This window comes from Gouania willdenowi, chromosome 6 (genome assembly GCF_900634775.1).
Source record: "Gouania willdenowi chromosome 6, fGouWil2.1, whole genome shotgun sequence".
Classification (NCBI taxonomy): domain Eukaryota; kingdom Metazoa; phylum Chordata; class Actinopteri; order Blenniiformes; family Gobiesocidae; genus Gouania; species Gouania willdenowi.
Genome location: NC_041049.1, coordinates 34439214 through 34458659, shown reverse-complemented (window position 1 = coordinate 34458659; position 19446 = coordinate 34439214). Strand labels below are relative to the sequence as shown.

At 39.9% G+C, this 19446-nt stretch overlaps 1 protein-coding gene across 3 annotated transcripts in view; it reads left to right on the top strand.

Moving 5' to 3' along the window:
* caprin1b (cell cycle associated protein 1b) overlaps positions 1-18556 on the top strand; it is a 32165-nt gene extending 13609 nt beyond the window's left edge. The window contains exons 7-18 of one of the 3 annotated variants that reach the window (XM_028449023.1): positions 2684-2848; positions 2953-3005; positions 3081-3164; positions 7068-7235; positions 12031-12139; positions 12233-12294; positions 13455-13508; positions 13598-13744; positions 14377-14530; positions 14653-14832; positions 18020-18126; positions 18215-18556. In XM_028449023.1, coding sequence (XP_028304824.1) covers positions 2684-2848; positions 2953-3005; positions 3081-3164; positions 7068-7235; positions 12031-12139; positions 12233-12294; positions 13455-13508; positions 13598-13744; positions 14377-14530; positions 14653-14832; positions 18020-18126; positions 18215-18301 — 1370 coding nt within the window. In that variant the 3' untranslated portion in view covers positions 18302-18556. Of the gene's footprint in view, positions 1-2683; positions 2849-2952; positions 3006-3080; positions 3165-7067; positions 7236-12030; positions 12140-12232; positions 12295-13415; positions 13509-13597; positions 13745-14376; positions 14531-14652; positions 14833-18019; positions 18127-18214 lie in introns of all 3 variants that reach the window. The other 2 variants (XM_028449022.1, XM_028449021.1) reach the window with 2 other exon arrangements.
* The last annotated feature ends 890 nt before the right edge of the window (positions 18557-19446 follow it).

Genomic DNA, 19446 nt, shown 5'->3' with positions numbered 1-19446 from the left:
TCTGATAGTGGCCTTCAGCTTTTCTGCATTGTTGGGTCTGGCTTGTTGTATTTTCCTCTTCACAAAACCCCATAGATTTTCTATGGGGTTAACGTCAGGTGCTGGCCAGTCAAAAACAGGGATACCATGGTGCCAAGTCCTGTTGCATCTCCATATAGTTGGTCACCAGCAGGAAGCATGAAGTGTTCTAAAACTTCCTGGTAGACGCTGCTTTGACCTTGGACCTAAGCAAACACGGTGGACCAACACCAGCACATGACATGGCACCCCAAACCATCACTGACTGTGGAAACTTTACACTCGACCTGAAGCAACTTAGGTGCTGTGCCTCTCCTCTCTTCCTACAGACTCTGGAACCTTGATTTTCAAAGGACATGGAAAATTTACTTTCATCAGAGAACATAACTTAAGACCTCCAGCTGCAGTCCACTCTTTGAATCTCCCCCACATTTTTGAATGGGTTTTGTTTCACAATTGTCTCCAGGGCGCAGTTATCCCTATTGCTTGTACACCTTTTTCTGCCACATCTTTTCCTTCCCTTTGCTTCTTTATTAATGTGCTTGGACACAGAGCTCTGTGAACAGCCAGTCTCTTTAGCGATGACCTTTTGTGTCTTGCCCTCCTTTAGTCTTCCCTATGATTGTGTAGCCTACAAAACTAGACTGAGAGACAATTTAAAGGCCTTTGCAGGTGCACCAGGTGTCTTCAATATTGAACCTCTCCATAATATTCAAATTTTCTGAGATACTCAATTTGGGGTTTTCATTAGTTGTCTGTTTTAATCAACATTAAAATAAATAAAAACTTGAAATATGTCGGTCTGTGTGAAATGAATGTATACATCATACAAATTTGACTTTTTTAATTGAATTACTGTAACAAATCAATTTTTTCATGATATTCTAAATATATGTACGGATGTAACGATTAATCATAAGGCAGTTAAAAATGGATTCATAGGTATCACGTTCACATCGATACTCTGAAAATTTAATCACAGTACTTTTTTAAACAGCAGGGGGCACTATATATTTATCCTTCTCTTGTCCAGAAGTGTAGGCGGTGGGCGGAATCTGCTACTACTCTTTCTGGCCGCCTTCTACTCTCAAACATGTTCATAAATGATTCCTTACCCCTTAAGCACCAAAAGAATATCTGTAATATTACTTGAATATCTGTAAAAGTCACGTTTTTCCATTAGTTCTGTCTGCTAGCGCATAGCATCTCTTCTTCATTGCAAGAATATCTGCATGCCAACCGACCACTGGGTTACCAGCGCCCTCTGCTGGTCCAAACAAATATCTGACGTAAATACAGTGCAATGACAAAACTGAAAAAATGAAAAAACATTTGAAGTTGCACTTTTAAAAAGAAAAAAAGCTATTATGCAGTTTTGCATTGTTTACTATAGCACCAGAATTTAAATTAATAAGCTTCTTCTTCATTTGTATTATTCCTTTATTTATTTCATTCAACTTTATTTTTGGTTAAATTGCATTGTTTTGAATAGTTTATCAAGGGATTCTTGAGACAATGAAAAATAAAAGAAAAATAGTACAGTATTTTCTAGTTTTTTTCCCCAAAAAAAATAAAGGAATATTTTTCAGTTATCATTTGTCTACAGTCCCATTTTGTAAAATAAATCGTGAGAGAATCGTATCGTGAATTGAATCGTATCGGGAGTTGAGTGAATTATTACATTCTTAATGATTTGTATATCCTTCATTAATGATACGTATTGTTAAATGTGAAATGTTCGATTATTTCACAGAGCTGTCCATTAATTTTATCCTTCTCGCGATATAATGTGCGCACCTCCTTCTACCGTGGAGGTGCGCACATTATATCGCCAGTTTTTTTTCTTAATAAGTCCCAAACTTTGTTTATATGTGATGTACGCTTTCTTTTTTACGTACGCAGCGTTCATAAATGAGGCCCCTGGGCTAAGGTTTGGACCGCCTTTTCGTTTCGTGTCACCTCGACGGCATTTTTGGGAGGAGCACGTCAGGATACGGCTTGGGGGTCTATGTCGACAGAGCACTACGTGCGGCTACCACCTTCCAAAAGAAACTTGGTTGTCATTGGATTTCGTAACGTGATCATTATGGTTTAGCTTTAATTGGCCAATGAAAATACCTATATATTGAAAATGTTTTTAAATTAGTCAAAGACTAGTGATCACCACTTAAAAACTTAACAAGTTTTTAATAAGTATGACTAAAACAAAATTGACTGGTTGTACTGTAATGATCAGGGCTCATATCTTGGTGTGCTGCTAGGCTCAAGATTTACACAACTGCATTCTTCTCTGCGTCTGATCACTCTGGGTTTATCCTGACTCAGCAGTGCAGCAGAGGCCTCGTTGCTTGGCCTTCCCACTGATCTGCAACAAAATTGGAAACTGGTGATCGAGATCACTAGTAAAACGCCTAGGCAGGCAAGGCAGGGTACAACCTAGACATGAATTTGGACTGCAGAAGGAGAATGTGTCTTTTCAAGATTAGGGAAATAATGTGTTAATAAAATGGTAAAACTGACAATAACCTAAGAGAAGTGTAAAAAAAAAAATTTGCAGTACTAATCTGTACAAATTCAAACTGCCAAGTGTTATTTTTTTTATTGCTTGACAAAAAATGGCTGCTCATCCTGATTTTTTTTTTTTTTTTTTTTTTTTTTTTGCCAGACAAGGCTCTGAAGGAGTCTTTGGACCAGGTTCTGCTATGCGGGTATTTTGACCGGATTCCTGCTCACCAAAACGGAGTGTGTGAGGACGAGGAAGATGAAGAACCAACAGTGCCGGTAGCAACAACCGAAATGTCAGAAGCAGAGGAGCAGACTGTTGATCCAGGTCTGGTCTGTTTTCAAATCCACTCTGCATTTATTTAAAAGATTGCTTGTATAAACGAGTCCCACGACTGGTAATTGTGGTAATTTTTGTTTTTCTGTTTACAGAAACGGAAATAATCGAGGATTTCCCCGATCCTATTTCAGTGGAAACGACAGAGGTAAATCATTTTCATTTCTGCTAAAAAAAAAAAGTTTTTATATTTTAAGATTTTTGATGATTCTTTTGTTTTTAGTTTGTAAACCGACAGTTCATTCCAGACGGCACATACAGCAGCAGTGACACGGAGCAGACTGACCAGTGGACAAGGGAAACGGAGGTATGTCAGTGATCACAATCACTGACCAAGTTTTCTTGCTTTAAATTCAAGCAGCCTCGTAATATGACAACTCATATTCCAAGCTCTGAGGACTGTTGATAATTTAATGGTTGTTAAAGTTTCCTGATTACATTCATTCTGTGTAGATTATATATGCAATAAATTTGCCACCTAAAAACTTGCAGGGTGTTTACTATTGACCAGTTCTTACCAGAACAAACTTCTAGTGCTGTAGTGTTGTTGCTAAATGTAAAGTCTTATGGAGATTTTGTTGGGGTGTAGCGATTATTACGAAACACGATTTGTTGTTGACGATTCAATCCATGGATGATATTGGTTAGTTTAGAACAATTTGGTGACTTGAAATCTATTCAGTAACTTTTTAGTTAAAATATTATTCAGCCATTGTGACTGAAATAAATGCCTGGATACTGGACAGAGCAGGTGAGGTTTAATACATTTCTGTTCTTTCTTGTAAGGGAATAGTCTATGAATGAATTATGGACATAAACAAGTTAACATTTAATAGCAAATGTATTCACATTTTGTTTAAATAAAGTCCAACCGACATGTTTAAATTAGGAGGACTAGTACAGTGCCCGTTGGAAGTATGCATTCATGTGGGAACATAAGGAGTATTGTTACGGGTGCAAAATGTGGGTACAATTTTCCTGGTTTAATTCTATGGGACATGTGCATGATAAATGTTTGTTGTTTTGTTTTTTTACTCACTTTTATATTTCTTTTTTGGTGTATTTTTCTGTAATGTATGTTTTTTGAAGTCATCATTTTGTGCATTTTTTTGTATGATTAATTTTTTTTGTTGCCATTGTAGTGTGATTCTGGAATCATTTTCTGTATTTTTGTTTTTGTTGGTGTAGTTTTGTGCATTTCTGTTGTCATTTTAGTTTATTTTTTTATATAAGTATGTAGTTTAGTGTATTTTGAGTAATTTTCGTGTTTTTGTTGTCATTCAGTATATTTTTCTGTAATATGTTTTTTGGAGTCATTTTGTGTGTTTTTTGGACCTTTCTGTATGTTTTTGTGCATTTCTGTTGTCGTTTTGTGTACTTCCTGTATAAATATTGTTTAGTTTTTTGTTTTACGTCATTTGTGCTTTTTTGTATAATTATTGTTTTTTGTTGCCTTAAGTAGTGTGATTCTGGAGTCATTTTGTATCTTTTTTTAGTGTAGTTTTTTGCATTGCTGTTGTCTTTTGCGTATTTTTTGTATAAATAATTAGTTATGTATTTTGAGTCATTTTCATATTTTTGTTGTCGTTTTGTGTGTGTGTGTGTGTGTGTTTGGGAAAGGGGGGGGTGAATCCATTCTAAATTTATGCGCACTGCCTGCCTAACTTTCACTAAACTTATCTATTTTCAGTAGTTAGATGTAGTGGCAGGTGTGTCGTGAGTGAAGCTGCAGTAACCAGGTGACCTTCACTATGTAGCACAGTCTACGTAACATGTAAACACTTCGATCTGACTCAGAGCGTAACACTACAGTCACTACCACCCTATGGACAGGTGTCGTGACAGACTGTAACCTGACTAAATGGGGGTCTGTTATACACTCAACACTTACATACCTGCACGCATGTCAAGTAGACGGTGATCGATCGTGAAGCACACCTGATCGATGTGTGTGTGAGAGACTCTCTACCTGAGACTCTAATCTCCTCCGTTGGTTCTCTCACGCTGCGGATAAATGTGCAGCTTTCAACACAGGAGCCATTGGCCGTCATAACTTCCGGGTCCCGTCATAACTTCCGGGTCTAAATGGCGAACGGTCAAACTAGCATGAAAATAAACATTTTGAAACGTCATCACCAAATAAGGAATAGTAAAAATGTATTTTTTCTCAAAAGGGAAGTCCACAGGAGCGAGATCAGGGCCAAACTCAGCTGGCACGCATCGGATGTGAGCTGTGGAGAGAAATAGATATAGATGGTGCACTAGCACCATCTATATCTGAATAGGTTTCATTTCTGGGTGAACATGAATGTGCCGTCAAGACGAAATAAAATTAAAATAAACATTTTGAAATGACCAAATTACTCCAAAATAGCACACACTTGGGGTATTTGGAACCTGTTGACAAAATTTCAGGTCGAACAGGCACCGCGTCAGGGAGATATTCGCTACACACACACACACACAAACATCCTTGAATTGCAGATAGATAGTACAGTGCCTGTCGGAAGTATGCGTTCATGTGGGAGCATAAGTACAGTTGTCAATTATGGCCAAATGAGAATATGTTTGAAGGTTGGATGTACAAAAAGGTGTATGTACTCTGTAGTGTTATAAAGGGGTTTATTTGCGGGTGCAAAGTAAAATAGTGTGTGCAATTTTCGTGGTTTAATTTTATGGGACATGTGCATGATAAATGTTGATTTTTTTATACTCATTTTTATATATTTTTTTGTTTGACGTATTTTTCTGTAATGTATGTTTTTGGAGTCATTAAGTGTATTTTTGTGTCTTTCTGTTGTCTTTTTGTACATTTTTTGTGTAATTGTTTTTTATTGCCACTGTCGTGTGATTCTGGAGTCATTTTGTGTATTTTTGTATTTTTTTTTAGTGTAGTTTTGTGCATTTTTCTTATTTTGTGTGTTTTTGTATAATTATTTTGTGTATTGAGTCATTTTCATATGTTTGTTATTGAGTAATTTTGTGTGCTTTTGGAGCCTTTTTGTACATTTTTATGCATTTCTGGTGTCATTTAGTGTACTTTTTGTATAAATATTTAGTTTTGTTTTATTTTACTCATTTAGTATATTTTTATTAAATACTGTGTCTGTCCACATCCATGTCCTCCGTGCGTTATCTCTTGCGCACGTATTGTACATAATCTGTCGCAGGTTGTTAAGTGAGACACTGAAGTACCACGAAAAATAAACGTTTTGCAATTGGAGTCTAAAGCCACAAAAAAACATCACTTTAAAAAGAAAATAGACTAACATAAGACCTCTTTAGAGTTATATGGGTTATTCTGCGCTCGCGCGACTTGCGGCGATGATGACATAATCCAAGATGGCGGCGGCCCGGACTATAGCCGACACTATTTACTAAAAGCCTTAAAAGACATGGATATAATGAAAAGGGTGGATGGACAGAGGCATAAACATGCAGACTTTCACACGGACACATACAGACTTATTAAACACACACGGACCTCGGTAAATGGAACAGGCTTCATCGGGCGGCTGGCACCAGGACCCAGACGTGGAGTAATTGCATCCACGTACTGCATGTACAGGCTGATAAAATGATAAACTGGTGATTTTACAGTTGTTAGAGCTACTGTCTTTACCAGGGAGCAAATATTTATTCCTGGTGATTGTTCTCCGGAGTTTTACTAGGCTTTTTACCGGTTATTAGTTTCTATCTCCCTTCCGCTCCGCGGTCCAAACTGAAACCACACACATACACACACACTGCAGTTACGTTCTGAACGCATCTTATACAAACCCTGCGGAAACAGAGCAAGCCGCGGAAACAAACTAGTTTAGGAATCGAAAAAAAGAATCGAAATGCAAACATCTTCGTAACGGTTCTGGAACTGGTACAGGTACAAGTAGTACAGGACACAGAGAATAAATCCTGGAAGTTAGCATGATAGCTTCATAATAAAGACCCCTAATGCATAGATTGTCATGTTCAGTGAGTGCTGTCAAATTTCTGACCTCCACCCTGGGTTGTTGTGGTATCCTCCGATAAAACTGTTGCATGTCAACTGCTCTCGCTGTCATACATTCTTGAACCAAGGATGTTTAAGTCCCTAAAAGTTAAAGGCTGTTGGGTTTTCATGTAGGTAACAACTTCTTTTTCACTAGCTTAATACAAAAGTCTTTCATTATTTTGTAACTCTCGTTTGATTTGTCGTCTTTCTTCATCAAAGGCCGCCTGTGATTTGCAGTTGCTGGTACAGCCTGTAGCGCCTCCTGTTGCCCTGGAGCCACACCCTATGGACTTAACGTCTCCAGTACCGCCCTCTGACCCACTGGTCAGGAAGCGGGTGGTGCAGGATTTGATGGAGCAGATGCAGGGAACATATAACTTCATGCAGGTTTGTGCACCAACACCTGTTAGCTGTACACTTGTCATCAGATTCTGGACTTGCTTTGGACATTTTTACCACATTTGACTTTAATTAAAAATGTAATGGCCTCTTCTTTCATTTGCTTTCCAACTCCGTCAGATTTAGATTCAGAATACTTTATCCCCGAGGGGCAATTCAGTTTCAGTTACATCCCGTTCAAGAAACATAAAAAGACAATCACATGTAACATGGGAGTACAGAAGCGCGAGAACTGAGGGTCGCCACAAAGGCGCCGCCCCGTATCTTAGCTGAGAAGTGGAAAACATGAGATAAGAAGTGAAGAAAAAGGCAGGTTCTTTAGGGGCACAGTGTAGGATTAGGAAAAGAAACTCCTCGGTTCACACAGAAGCACCAAAAAACACAACGTGGGGGGACGGTGGGCCATTGAAGGCATTGAAACATGATCCCGCTCATGAATAGAAACTGCCAGTACAGTTTGGTCACTTTTTGTGCCCAGCAAATGGCTTAATTACGCCACGGCGACCGTGGCTCAGGTGCTTAGGGGTCAATCAATCAATCAATCAATCTTTTATTTGTATAGCGCCAAATAATAACCAATGGTATCTCAAGACACTTTTAGTAGAGCAGTCTTAAGGACGGACTCTTCATTTTATGGATACACACATATGCATATATACGTATATACACATACATACAGTATGTATCCTACACCCAACATGAATTCGTCCTCTGATGAAGAGGTTGGGGGTTTGATCCCAGGGACCTCATTTATAAATGCTCAGGAGAAACATAAAACTCTAACAGCTCTGTGAAATGATAAATTTGTGTGAAATAATCGAATATTATGCAACTCATAACGCGTCTCATATATGAAGGATATATTTGCAAAAATTAAAGAAAAAAATTATACTGACACCATAGGAAGTGAGTGAACCTGCGGGCGCCTACAAATACAATATTAATATTATTTGATTATGATCACTGCTCAAAGTTGCTGATCAATTGGCTGCAACACCTGTAGCTGTTAAAAAAAGGCTTACCTGGCACTGCTAGAGGACGTGGCACATGGAAGACTCTGGAGGGAGAGGATCTTCAGAGACCAGCAGAACCTATTAGCAGGACCTCAGACCCCTGGCCTCACTCATCCCAGCCACAGCATCACAGACCAGTAAACACCCTGGGACTGAAGAAAAATATTTTTTACTTGAAATTAAACTACTGTGATTTACGTTCTAAAGGTGTTTTACTACATGTCAATTTTTATTATTTGAAACAAGAAAACACAATTCAGTCCCGTGCTTCTGGAGCATTTGGTACGTCAGTTTCTCGTTCGGCCTCTGTTAAAACACGGAGGGATTCCCCAATGATCACTTCTGGCTTTTGGTCTGTGAGGGTGAGCTCCGCCCCTTTCCACCACCTGTTGCACAGACAATCTTCCTATGGAGAGCAGTTCGCCTCTTCTTCTCCCTTTTTATATCTGACCATTTTTTACCTCAGCCACAGTCCGACCCTCTGAAGCAACACTGTTCACATGCCACATGCTTCCACTCATCTGCCTTTCTAGTATTCATGATGACCACTGCGCTATCACTTCCTTACTGGGAGCCTTGTGACCTTGTAGGTTGGAGCAGTGGCGTTCTGCTCTCCAGAGGCTTCAACGGTTGTTTCTTGATCTTGCACCCGTTTGTTGATTACACTCTGATTGGTCCGCCCTCTTCCCCAGACTTATTGGTGCTGCTATCTGTCTCTTGACTTGAGGTTTAATGGTCGCCTTTGCTGGTGAAGGTAGTGTTTCTCAACGCTTACACTTGTTTATTAATTGAGATCTGCTTAGTTAAGCGGCGGGTGCGCCACCTTTCCCTGTGTTATTGGTGCTTCTGTCAATACTGTATATTCTCGAGTTAACGCAGGCATACACTGTGCGATTTTTGGCCCATTTTGAGCCGATTTTCGACTCATGCAACTATTTTGTGGGATCGTGCGAGTCTCTGCTAGATCGTGTGTCGTGCATCGTGTAGTGTACATGGGGTCACGAGAAGCGATTAATACCTCACGCCCAGCTCACGATCAGCAATCGTAGGTCGTAAGGATTTCAAACATGTTTTAAATCCAGTCGCTCCTCGTGAGGGTATCTCACAGTTGAAGCAGTGCCACAGACCGGCTTACCGTAAACGCTCACCCTGCGCGTGCGCGAACACCGTAGGACCGCTGTAAAATTGACTAACTGTACTGCCCACGTCTGTCCAACCAGCTCCTGGTCCATCACATCGCCGTCTTTTCTTTTTTAAAGCTCTTTTTGCTGAGATTTGCAAGTGTCTCTCCACTTCTGTGTTTTTCTTCTTAGTCTGTTTTAATGGCAACGCTTCAGTGTTCTTCTTTTTCTTTTAGTTTGTACGTTGCATTTACGGAAACAAGACCCCGACGTGTCGTGTATGAACGTACAGTGTGAGCAGTCAGATCTTGTCAGTGTCGGTCCGTACAGTGTGAGAACATGCATTGTGAGCTGCGGGCTCTGCGTCTGAGTCGCACAGTTTGAACTGGAGCTGAGTACAACAATTGAAAAAATCGCGTGTGTCCCAGCCTTTAATTGGAGGTTTAAGTGCAGCCTCTGCTGGTGAAGGTAGCGTTGGAGTCCCCTCTCCCAGCTTATGGCGTTGCGGCTTTCACAGAGAAATGTATATATGAGACGTAGCTGAGTGGTTTGCTGTGTTAGAGGTGTGTTATCCTCTTCCCTCAGCTTACACGGTTTGACTATTAAGCGGGAAAGCTAAATAGTCTTGTTAAGCATAAGCCACTGGTGCTGTGCGACGTGCGTCTGCTGTGTAGGTGGTGTTCGCGCCCCCTTCCCTCAGCTTATAGCTTACAAGTGAGATAATTGGCCATTCACAATGGAGGGCTCCCATTGTTGTGCTACCTGTGGTGCCCTCCTTGAGGCCAGTGATGGCCATGACCTCTGTCCAAGGTGCCTTGGTTCTGACCACCTTAGAGAGGGCTTATCTGGCAACCCGTGTATTAATTGTAGTTGTATGCCTCATTGAGGGTGTCTAGACTGAAGCAGGTAGCCCCTGTTGTAGGGGATGACCCCTCACTCCCAGCTCACTGTCCCCTTTGGTTTTCCCTGAGGAAAACCAGCAGTTCTCTGAGCCAAGGGTGCGCTGGTGCACCCTTGGCCAAAGGGCCTCCTTTATGCCTTTGCCTTGCTACCTGTGATTTTGCTGACGGGAGAAAAGAGGAACAGATCAAAGCTCTTGTTTCCAATCAGGGCCCTGAGATATTGTATTTAAAGCACTGCAGCCATACGTACGTCTGACCAGATTTTTGTTTGTTATGGGTGTCCCAACAAAGGCGCTGCTTTCTCCAAGCAGCGCTCATCTCACAGGATTGTAGGTACTATTCACCATTCGTATCAGGTGTCAAGCCGCCCTATACCATCAGGTGCGTTGTCATTCTACCAGAAGTGTGCATACATCTTGGGCTGCCCTTAAGGGAGTGCCCCTGGAGGAAATATGTGTTGCTTCCTCATGGATGACGCCATGCACATTCTCCAGGTTCTACAATGTGGTTGTCGCTGCTACTCATCCACTGTGTGGTCCTTCAATTTTCGGAGGCTTCTCAGTCAGGTTGGTGTCTGGGATTCTTCGTGACTACGCTGGTATAAGTCATTCAGTACTTTAAGCGCAGCCTCTGATGGTCAGTAGGAATGAAATAAAACGAAAGTTACGAATGTAACTACGGTTCTATGAATACTGAATGACCGCCAAAGCGTGATGTCACTCGGAATCCTTGTTCCCACGAGAAGATTCTGTGGTAAACAAACCTCGGGTGACACCGGAACTTAATACCTTCCTTGGGTCACAGGTGACATTGTTGGTATGCATACTCCAACTGCGCATGTGCGAAGGGAACATTCAATGCTTTAAGCATTGCCTCTGGCGGTCATTCGGGATTCGTAGAACCGTAGTTCTACATTCATAACTTTCGTTTTATTTACTTTTTCCCCCCTCGATCCATCATGAAATTCGTATCAGTGAATATTCATCAAGGGCATCCATCTGCCCTTTTATAGGAACCATATGGGTGGAGTAAGACATTTTCTCACGTACGACAACTTAAGTGGGGTGTGATATAAATGGAAACGGGCATAAGACATGTGTGTACCATCTTTCATAAATCTAAAAGTAGTTTGTGTGTATGCATTTTCTGTCTTTCAGCATACACCAGCTGAAGTTGGGTGCATTCACACCGACACCACTCTAGGGTTCGTTTCCTCTGATGGTCCTCCTTGTTGGGTTAGGGTTAGTGGTGTGAACACAAATGAAGTCAAGAGCGAATCAGACTGGCAAATTTTAGATCGATTGTTTCTGTCGGTCTCTAAGCTTTTCCAAATAAATCCGAGCGCGATTAGGAGCGCTGTGAACACAACTGCTCTCTGAGTGGATCAGACGGGAAGTATCGACAAGGATGTAGAGCCCACAGGATTGTGGGTTATCAGGAGAGCCGGCAATGGCGCAAAACAGGGCTTTAAAACCACCATAAGCACCACAACTAAGAGATAAACTAATCCCAGCAACTCCGGTAACACTAATTAAACAATGTATCGAGTATCGACTCAGATAATTGTCACCAACTAATTTTCTTAATTGGTTTACTTGATTTCATCGACTAATTTCAGGCTTAATTTAAAGCTCAAACTGTTAGTGTGTTATTTGTTTCTTTGTAAGGTCTTGGGTATAAATAAAGCAATTTGAATTTACTTGAATTGAAACCCTCTTGCATAATCGTAAATGTTTTGGTTTCTTAGGACTCCATGTTGGATTTCGATGGGCAACCCATTGACCCAGCCATAGTATCAGCACAGCCCATGAAACCCTCACAAAACATGGATGTTTCACAGATGGTGTGTCCTCCAGGTAGGTGAAGTTGTATTTGAATGTGCCAGTTAAACACCCACAGTCCATATGAGATTCTAATTTCCAATAAATATCACATTTGATTCTTTGTAGTTCACCCTGACTCCCAGCTTTCACAATCCAACTCTGTTCCTATTCAGCTTGAGACCACACAGGTGAGGAAATGCACACACTAGATGATGCTGTCTCCAGTCAGAGAAGGAAAGTGTTTCTTTGGACCTGTTGACACCACGATGTTTCGCTTGAGTTTCAATTTTAGTTTTGAAAAAATTCCGCATTCACATGACAACATTTTCAAAATGATCTCTGTTTACATGAGACTGGGAAAAGCATAATCGATGCCGTATACATGCCAGGCCAATGGATGGTGGTGTGGTTTTGCAATTAACCAAAATAAGTGCATGTGCAGAGACACCTCCTTTGAACACAAATAAGAGTAGAGCTTTAATTGGACATTCAAAGTTAGTCCTGACCCAGCCCAAGGCCCACAGAATACGGCCCTAACCCTATTTAAAGCCGATATCTCTTTAAGCCTGAACCCATTGCTGCCCAACACTATTCAAATTCGTGCGTAAGTTTTTTTTAATAACTCAGTTTTATTTACTAGCCACTCATTCTACATCATCTATGAACATGACGAGCAGCTTAATGTGATGCTACTTAGCAGGTCTCTGCTGCAACACGCATCTCAATACCCTGCTTCTAAATATGCAACAGCTCCACGACTTATTTCTGCATTTTATAACAATTTATTCATGTACCAGAGGAAAGCCATCAATTCACCTCCTTAGCATCCACTTTTCACCAGACCGTTCATTTACCGCACAGCATCTGAGCCGAGTCCAACCAGAGTTTGTGTTAAAAAGATAGAAATTAAGCCCGACCCCCATGTTAAAGAAAATATTATATATAAAGCACTACGTTGGAGTGCAGCACTGATTGTCGTCAGAATTTGGAGCAGGCCTGAAATACGTTTTCTGCTGATCTAAGTGATGGTGAAGCAAATCAACACTTTGTTGAAGAAGTTCAGTTAAATTCTACAGGGTGATGCACACGAACGGTGTTCCTCACTAAAGCACTGAAGCCGCAGTGAACATGCCTCTGACACAGAAAGTGTTGTTTACATGAAGTCGGAGACGGAAGCATTTTCAAAAACTTCCATATCGAGCCCATTTTAAAAAAGTTCTGTTTTCAATCACCAAAATGCTGTCCACCAAAATAATTATAAAACTTATTCTTGTGTAAATGGGATCTTAAAATCTCTGACTGCTTACAGATGCCTATTGTCTCTCCAACACCCCCCCCAATGTATCAGACATCACACACACCAGACCCTCGACCCCCAACAGAACCTATCGACCCCACCCAGGTAAACCGCTGATACTTATACAAACTATCTGATAATGTTGCTATTTGGTTGGAAGGTTGTTAAACTGCATTAAAAATTCTCATCAACAGACTTCCATGTCCTTATCCACCGAGCCACCTCCCCCCTCCACAGCTCTCCCGGCTGCTACTCAAACGCAGGTTTTCCAGACTGTTTCCAATACTCCACACGGCAGCGGCATCAACGTTAACGCAGCTCCATTCCAGTCAATGCAGACCGTAAGGCTGAACCACAATCTGTGTCAGTTTTCCATTGCACTAATTAATTTATTCATTTATTTGTTTATTCAGCCATCAAACGGATACCTAACCATAACTACAAAGACAGTTCAACTGAAAGACGTATACGTAACCTGTACTGGTAGAAATAAGGCGATTTACAAGTTGCATAATATTGCATATTATGCAATAAAAAGCATTGAATGTAAACTTGTGGTGGTGGTCGACACGTTTGACAAACTGACTCGGTACCTAATTTTCCACCTATAGAATGCACCGCTGCACTCTCCTGGTGAACAGGAAACAATCAACGAAATAAATGGTAAAATTAAAAAAAGAAAGCAAAAAATAATAATTTCTATAGAAAAACATGGTGCTAATTAGTATATAGTATATACTTCAGGAGTTAATGCTTGGTTTGCATTGGAATCATTCAACTCTGTAGATTTTTCGTGTTTGAATATTAAAGAACAAATGTGATTATTGTTAAACAATATTTAACTGAATTTTTTATCAATACTTACAAAGGTTAATGTACAGCCCTCTATATTAAGGAGCTATACTCTCGATAAGACTGTGATCATTCCTTTCTTTATAGAATTCCTACAATGTGGCCTTTGTGAATTCCGCAGGTGTTCAACCTTAACGCTCCCGTCCCACCCGCTAATGAGACAGAGGTTTTAAGCCAGTCCAGCCAGTACCAAAACGGCTACAACCAGGCCTTCAACAGTCAGCCGCAGCATCCTGTGGAGCAGCCAGAGATGCAGTCAGAGCAGCTGCAGTCCGGTAGGCACATCTAATCACTATAATGTCCATAACTTTTATCATTTCATTATGTCTGCATAATGACAATAAAATCTCTTAAATATTTACAGTATGATGTGCTAATAGAACTCCTCCCCTTTCAGTAGTTGGTGCCTTTCATTCCCAAGATCAGTCAGGAGGCCATCAGCAGCCACCCCAGCAGGGCCAAGGTTTCAACAGGCAGACTCAGTCCTTCTACAACAGCAGAGGGATGGCTCGTGGTGGACCGCGCAATGCCAGAGGGCTGATAAATGGATACCGGGGCTCGTCTAACGGGTTTAGGGGTAAGTTCCCAACATGCTGGGGGGTTATCAACACAACACAAAAAACCTTTGCTTCAGCCATCGTTGTGAATATTGAAATAAAGGCACAGCCTATCTCACAGCAAATCCTCAAAGGATCTGCTAGTTACTAGGGATATAACGATTAATCGTAAAGCAGTTAAAAATCGATTCATAGGTATCACGATTGACATGGATACTTTAAAAAAAGTACTGCGATTCAATTTTCAAACAGCAGAGGGCTGTTTATATTTATCCCTTCTCTTGTCCAGCAGTGTACGCGGCAGGCGGAATCTGCTACTACTTTCTTTCTGGCTGCATTCTACTTTTAAACATGTTCATAAATTATTCCTTACCCCTTTAGCACCGAAAGAATATCTGTAATATTACGTGAATATCTGTAAAAGTCACATTTTTCTATTAGCTCTGTCTGCTACTATAACATCTCTTCTTCACTGCAAGAATTTCTGCATGCCAACCGACCACTGGGTTACCAGCGTCCTCTGCTGGTCCAAACAAGTATCTGACGTAAATCAGTGAAATGACTGTCCAATGACAGTCCAATTGTTAAGGCACAAAATACATTTTCAGTTGCACTTTTAAAAAGAAAAAGAACTATTATTCAGTTTTGCATTGTTTACTATAGAACCAGAATTTAAATTAATAGGCTTCTTCTTCATTTATATTATTCCTTTGTTTATTTCATTCAAGATTTATTTTTAGTTAAATTGCATTGTTTTGAATATTTTATCAAGGGATTCTTTTGACAATGAAAAATAAAAGGAAAATAATACAGTATTTTAAAAAAGGAATATTTTTCAGTCATCATTTGCCTACAGTCCCATTTTGTAAAATAAATCGTATCGTGAACCCAGTATCGTGAATCGAATCATATCAGGAGTTGAGTGAATCGTTACATCTCTACTAGTTACTCTACCAGACCATCAGAAGTTTAGTGGAACATTTAGAGTATAATCAGAAAAGCCTTTTAAAGTCCGCTTTCATTGAGCTTAAGTTTGTCACTTGATAGTTAGCTTTGTTTGGTCTAATCCAGTGGTTCCCAAAGTCTTTCTGCTGCACTTGGGATATTTTTCAAATCTCGGAAAAAATAACATTTGCAATCGCATCTTTTAGAAGAGCAATAAAGTGCAAAGAAAAACCATTTTTCATGCTCAAGCTTCAGCAAGGCCATTCTAGCGTCCCCCTCTATATAAAGTGTGACACGCCATGGCAAACTCAGGAACTCGTCAGCATGAGAGAAACAGAGAAAAAGGACAGAAACCTTAATTTTCTTAGAAAATTGTGATTTTCGGGTTTTTGCAAAAAATACTAGTTAGAGTTATAACGAAAGCACTCTATGCTTCAAAGAACCATATCATAGGTTTTTAAACAATAAACTTTGTCTTTGAAAATGGCTTGTTTTACAACAGAGCGGTGTCTGTGTTTTGGGGAGTGGAATTCCAACAGCTGATTACTAGGGATGTAACGATTCACTCAACTCCCGATACGATTCGATTCACGATACTGGGTTCACGATACGATTCTCTCGCGATTTATTTTACAAAATGGGACTGTATATAAATGACTGAAAAATATTCCTTTATTTTTTTGGGGAAAATACTATACTATTTTTCATTGTCAAAAGAATCCCTTGATAAACTATTCAAAACAATGCAATTTAACTAAAAATAAATCTTGAATGAAATAAATAAAGGAATAATACAAATGAAGAAGAAGCTTATTATTTAAATTCTGGTTCTATAGTAAACAATACAAAACTGCATAATAGTTATTTTTCTTTTTAAAAGTGCAACTGAAAATGTATTTTGTGCCTTAACAATTGGACTAAAAAAACAAAACAAAAAAAAAAACAGTCATTTTACTGTATTTAGGTCAGATATTTGTTTGAACCAGCAGAGGGCACTGGTAACCCAGTGGTCGGTTGGCATGCAGATATTTTGCAGTGAAGAAGAGATGCTATGCTAGCAGACAGAGCTAATAGAAAAACGTGACTTTTACAGATATTCACGTAATATTACAGATATTCTTTCGGTGCTAAAGGGGTAATGAATCATTTATGAATATGTTTAAGAGTAGAAGGCGGCCAGAAAGAAAGTATTAGCAGATTTTGCTCGCCGCCAACACTTCTGGTGGTTAAAAAAAGTACTGCGATTCAATTTTCACAGCATCGATGTGAATCGTTACACCTATGAATCGATTTTTAACTGCCTTACGATTAATCGTTACATCCCTACTGATTACCGTACTGGTTTTCTTTGGCTATACAAATACTTTTGTTATTGGTTTGGGCCAATAAACTACATGTTGAAGTAAAACACATGGCTAATTAAACATCTGATTATGAATCAAACCAAACAGATGCTGCTTTGGGAGTTTGTGTTTATCGCAGTAGCAGAGTAAATCATACAGTCAGCTGGTTGCAACAAGCGACTCTGAGTGTTTCAGACACAACAATTCCTTTACTCCTCGTGTTTTTGATCACAAATAATCAATTTAATAACGTATTCCATTGGGGGTTTTTTACCGATACATCGCATTGAGTCAAACAGCGGAGAACACGTCAACTCATCCTAAGGCAATACAAGTGGCTCTTAGAAGTTAAACTGTTTCTGAACGCTCGAGCTGCGTTGAGCTATATACTCAGTGGAAAGATATGGGGATGAATTGCATTAAAATGGTTCAAACTCTAAGGTGATGAAATCTTCAGACAACCTTTTTCTCACTTGTGTACTTTGGGGAGTGACAAAATTCAAAGTACCATGACTACTTATATCATTTTGATTTCTGTGTGCATGATACCATTATAAAGCTTAGAATCCACACTTTCTGAATCTGTATATATATTTTAAATGCCCCTGGCTGACATGCTGCTGGTTTTCTCATGGCCAGTCACAAATACAAAAATTCTATTGCTTTGCGTGTCGGTAGAAATGGTCTGGCGGACCGTATAAGACCCAAAGGCTGGAGGTTCCTCACCCCGGTTCTAAGGGTTATGCTTCATCCAAAGAAAACAAGGTTTAAAATTATAATTTTTCAGCTTCTGTGTAAATTATCACCTTTGGGCAACTAAATTGCCAACACTAGATTCGGTAGTGTAATCGTGTATACTGATAATCTGGGATCTGGACATCCTTTCTTTAAGAAAAGTCGCATGTTCTTTTATTCACAGGTGGCTATGACGGCTATCGTCCTCCATTCACCAACAGTCCAAACTCTGGATACGGACAGACTCAGTTCAGCACACCTCGGGACTACTCAAACGGGAACTATCAGAGGGTACAAAGGATTCATGCACAGCCTAGAAGTAATGCTCTTGTTTAAAATAGTTTGCAAAATGTAATTGTTCTCCCTTTGTTCCCACTAGGATGGTTACCAACAGAACTACAAGCGAGGCGCCAGCCAGGGGCCCAGAGGAGTTTCCCGAGGCAACACTCAAGCTATGCGTTCTTGAGAAGGCCTTTTAAAATGACTGTGAACAATAAACCTGCACCACACTGAACATTGACAAATTAACACTTTCGCCCTCACTCACTCATCCTCTTCAGTGGTATTTTTATGTTTCTTTATTCAAAGTCACAACTGCTTTGAATTTTAGAAATGTTTAATCATTTAACGTTTTAAACACAGAGCTGTCAATCCACTCTGATTTACACGAACCATGTGTTTAAATTTTCCTGTAAACTTGAAAGATGTCATAAGTTATTTTTTGTATCAAAATATGCACCTACCACTGCTGATCCAATCTTTGGGAGACATTTTTCCCTTGGTTCCTTGGTTTCTCACTTTTCAATTTGGGTCAAAACTCATTTTCTGTTTGCGAAGCCCTCGTTTTCTTGTTTGTAAATTTACATTGCCTCAAGAGTTTCAATAAAGTTGTTGCATACCCATGCATTGGTTTTGACTTTAAATGCATTTCAATGAAGTACTTTCCAGACTGCAGATGTGGCCAACTCCTTCCCCAGTGCTTCATTAGCCTGAGCACAATTGCATTAATTAAAGGTAAAGACGCCGTAAACCTATTCTGCTAAATGTGTCAATGAATGACAGTCGTTTTCAATCTGTCTCTTGTGATGGACTGGAGACAGATCTGTGGTGCCAACAGCTCAGTGATGGTGGGAGTGTAGGCCATTTTAGTCCACTTATAAATGAAATGTTAGGTTGTTACATTACTTCATTTGAGAAAAGGAATACTTTGTAACAATGATAAATATGTAGTAAACATAAACAAAGGTACTTAATGTATGAGAAACTTGTCAGACGTTAAAGGAGCATAGGACAGGATCTAGAAATCAGACTAGTGACACCACGGTAGTTGGTATAACTGCAGCCATCAGCCAAGCCCCCACAGAAGCGCGCATCAGCTGTTTATCACCAGAGAACAGCTGATACTCCAGAGGATGGATACCCGACGGCACAGGATGAGTCTGGTTCGGACAGATATTTAGAACTTGTGTTGGGGTTTGGTCATGTCATTCTCACAGTGTTAACATCATGTTAATGAAAACAAAGTTAAAGATTTTTTTTTTTTTCCCCAAAAAATTGAGTTTATTTCAAGCACTTCACCCATACAGCAGGCTGAAGAATCGATTCCCAGGG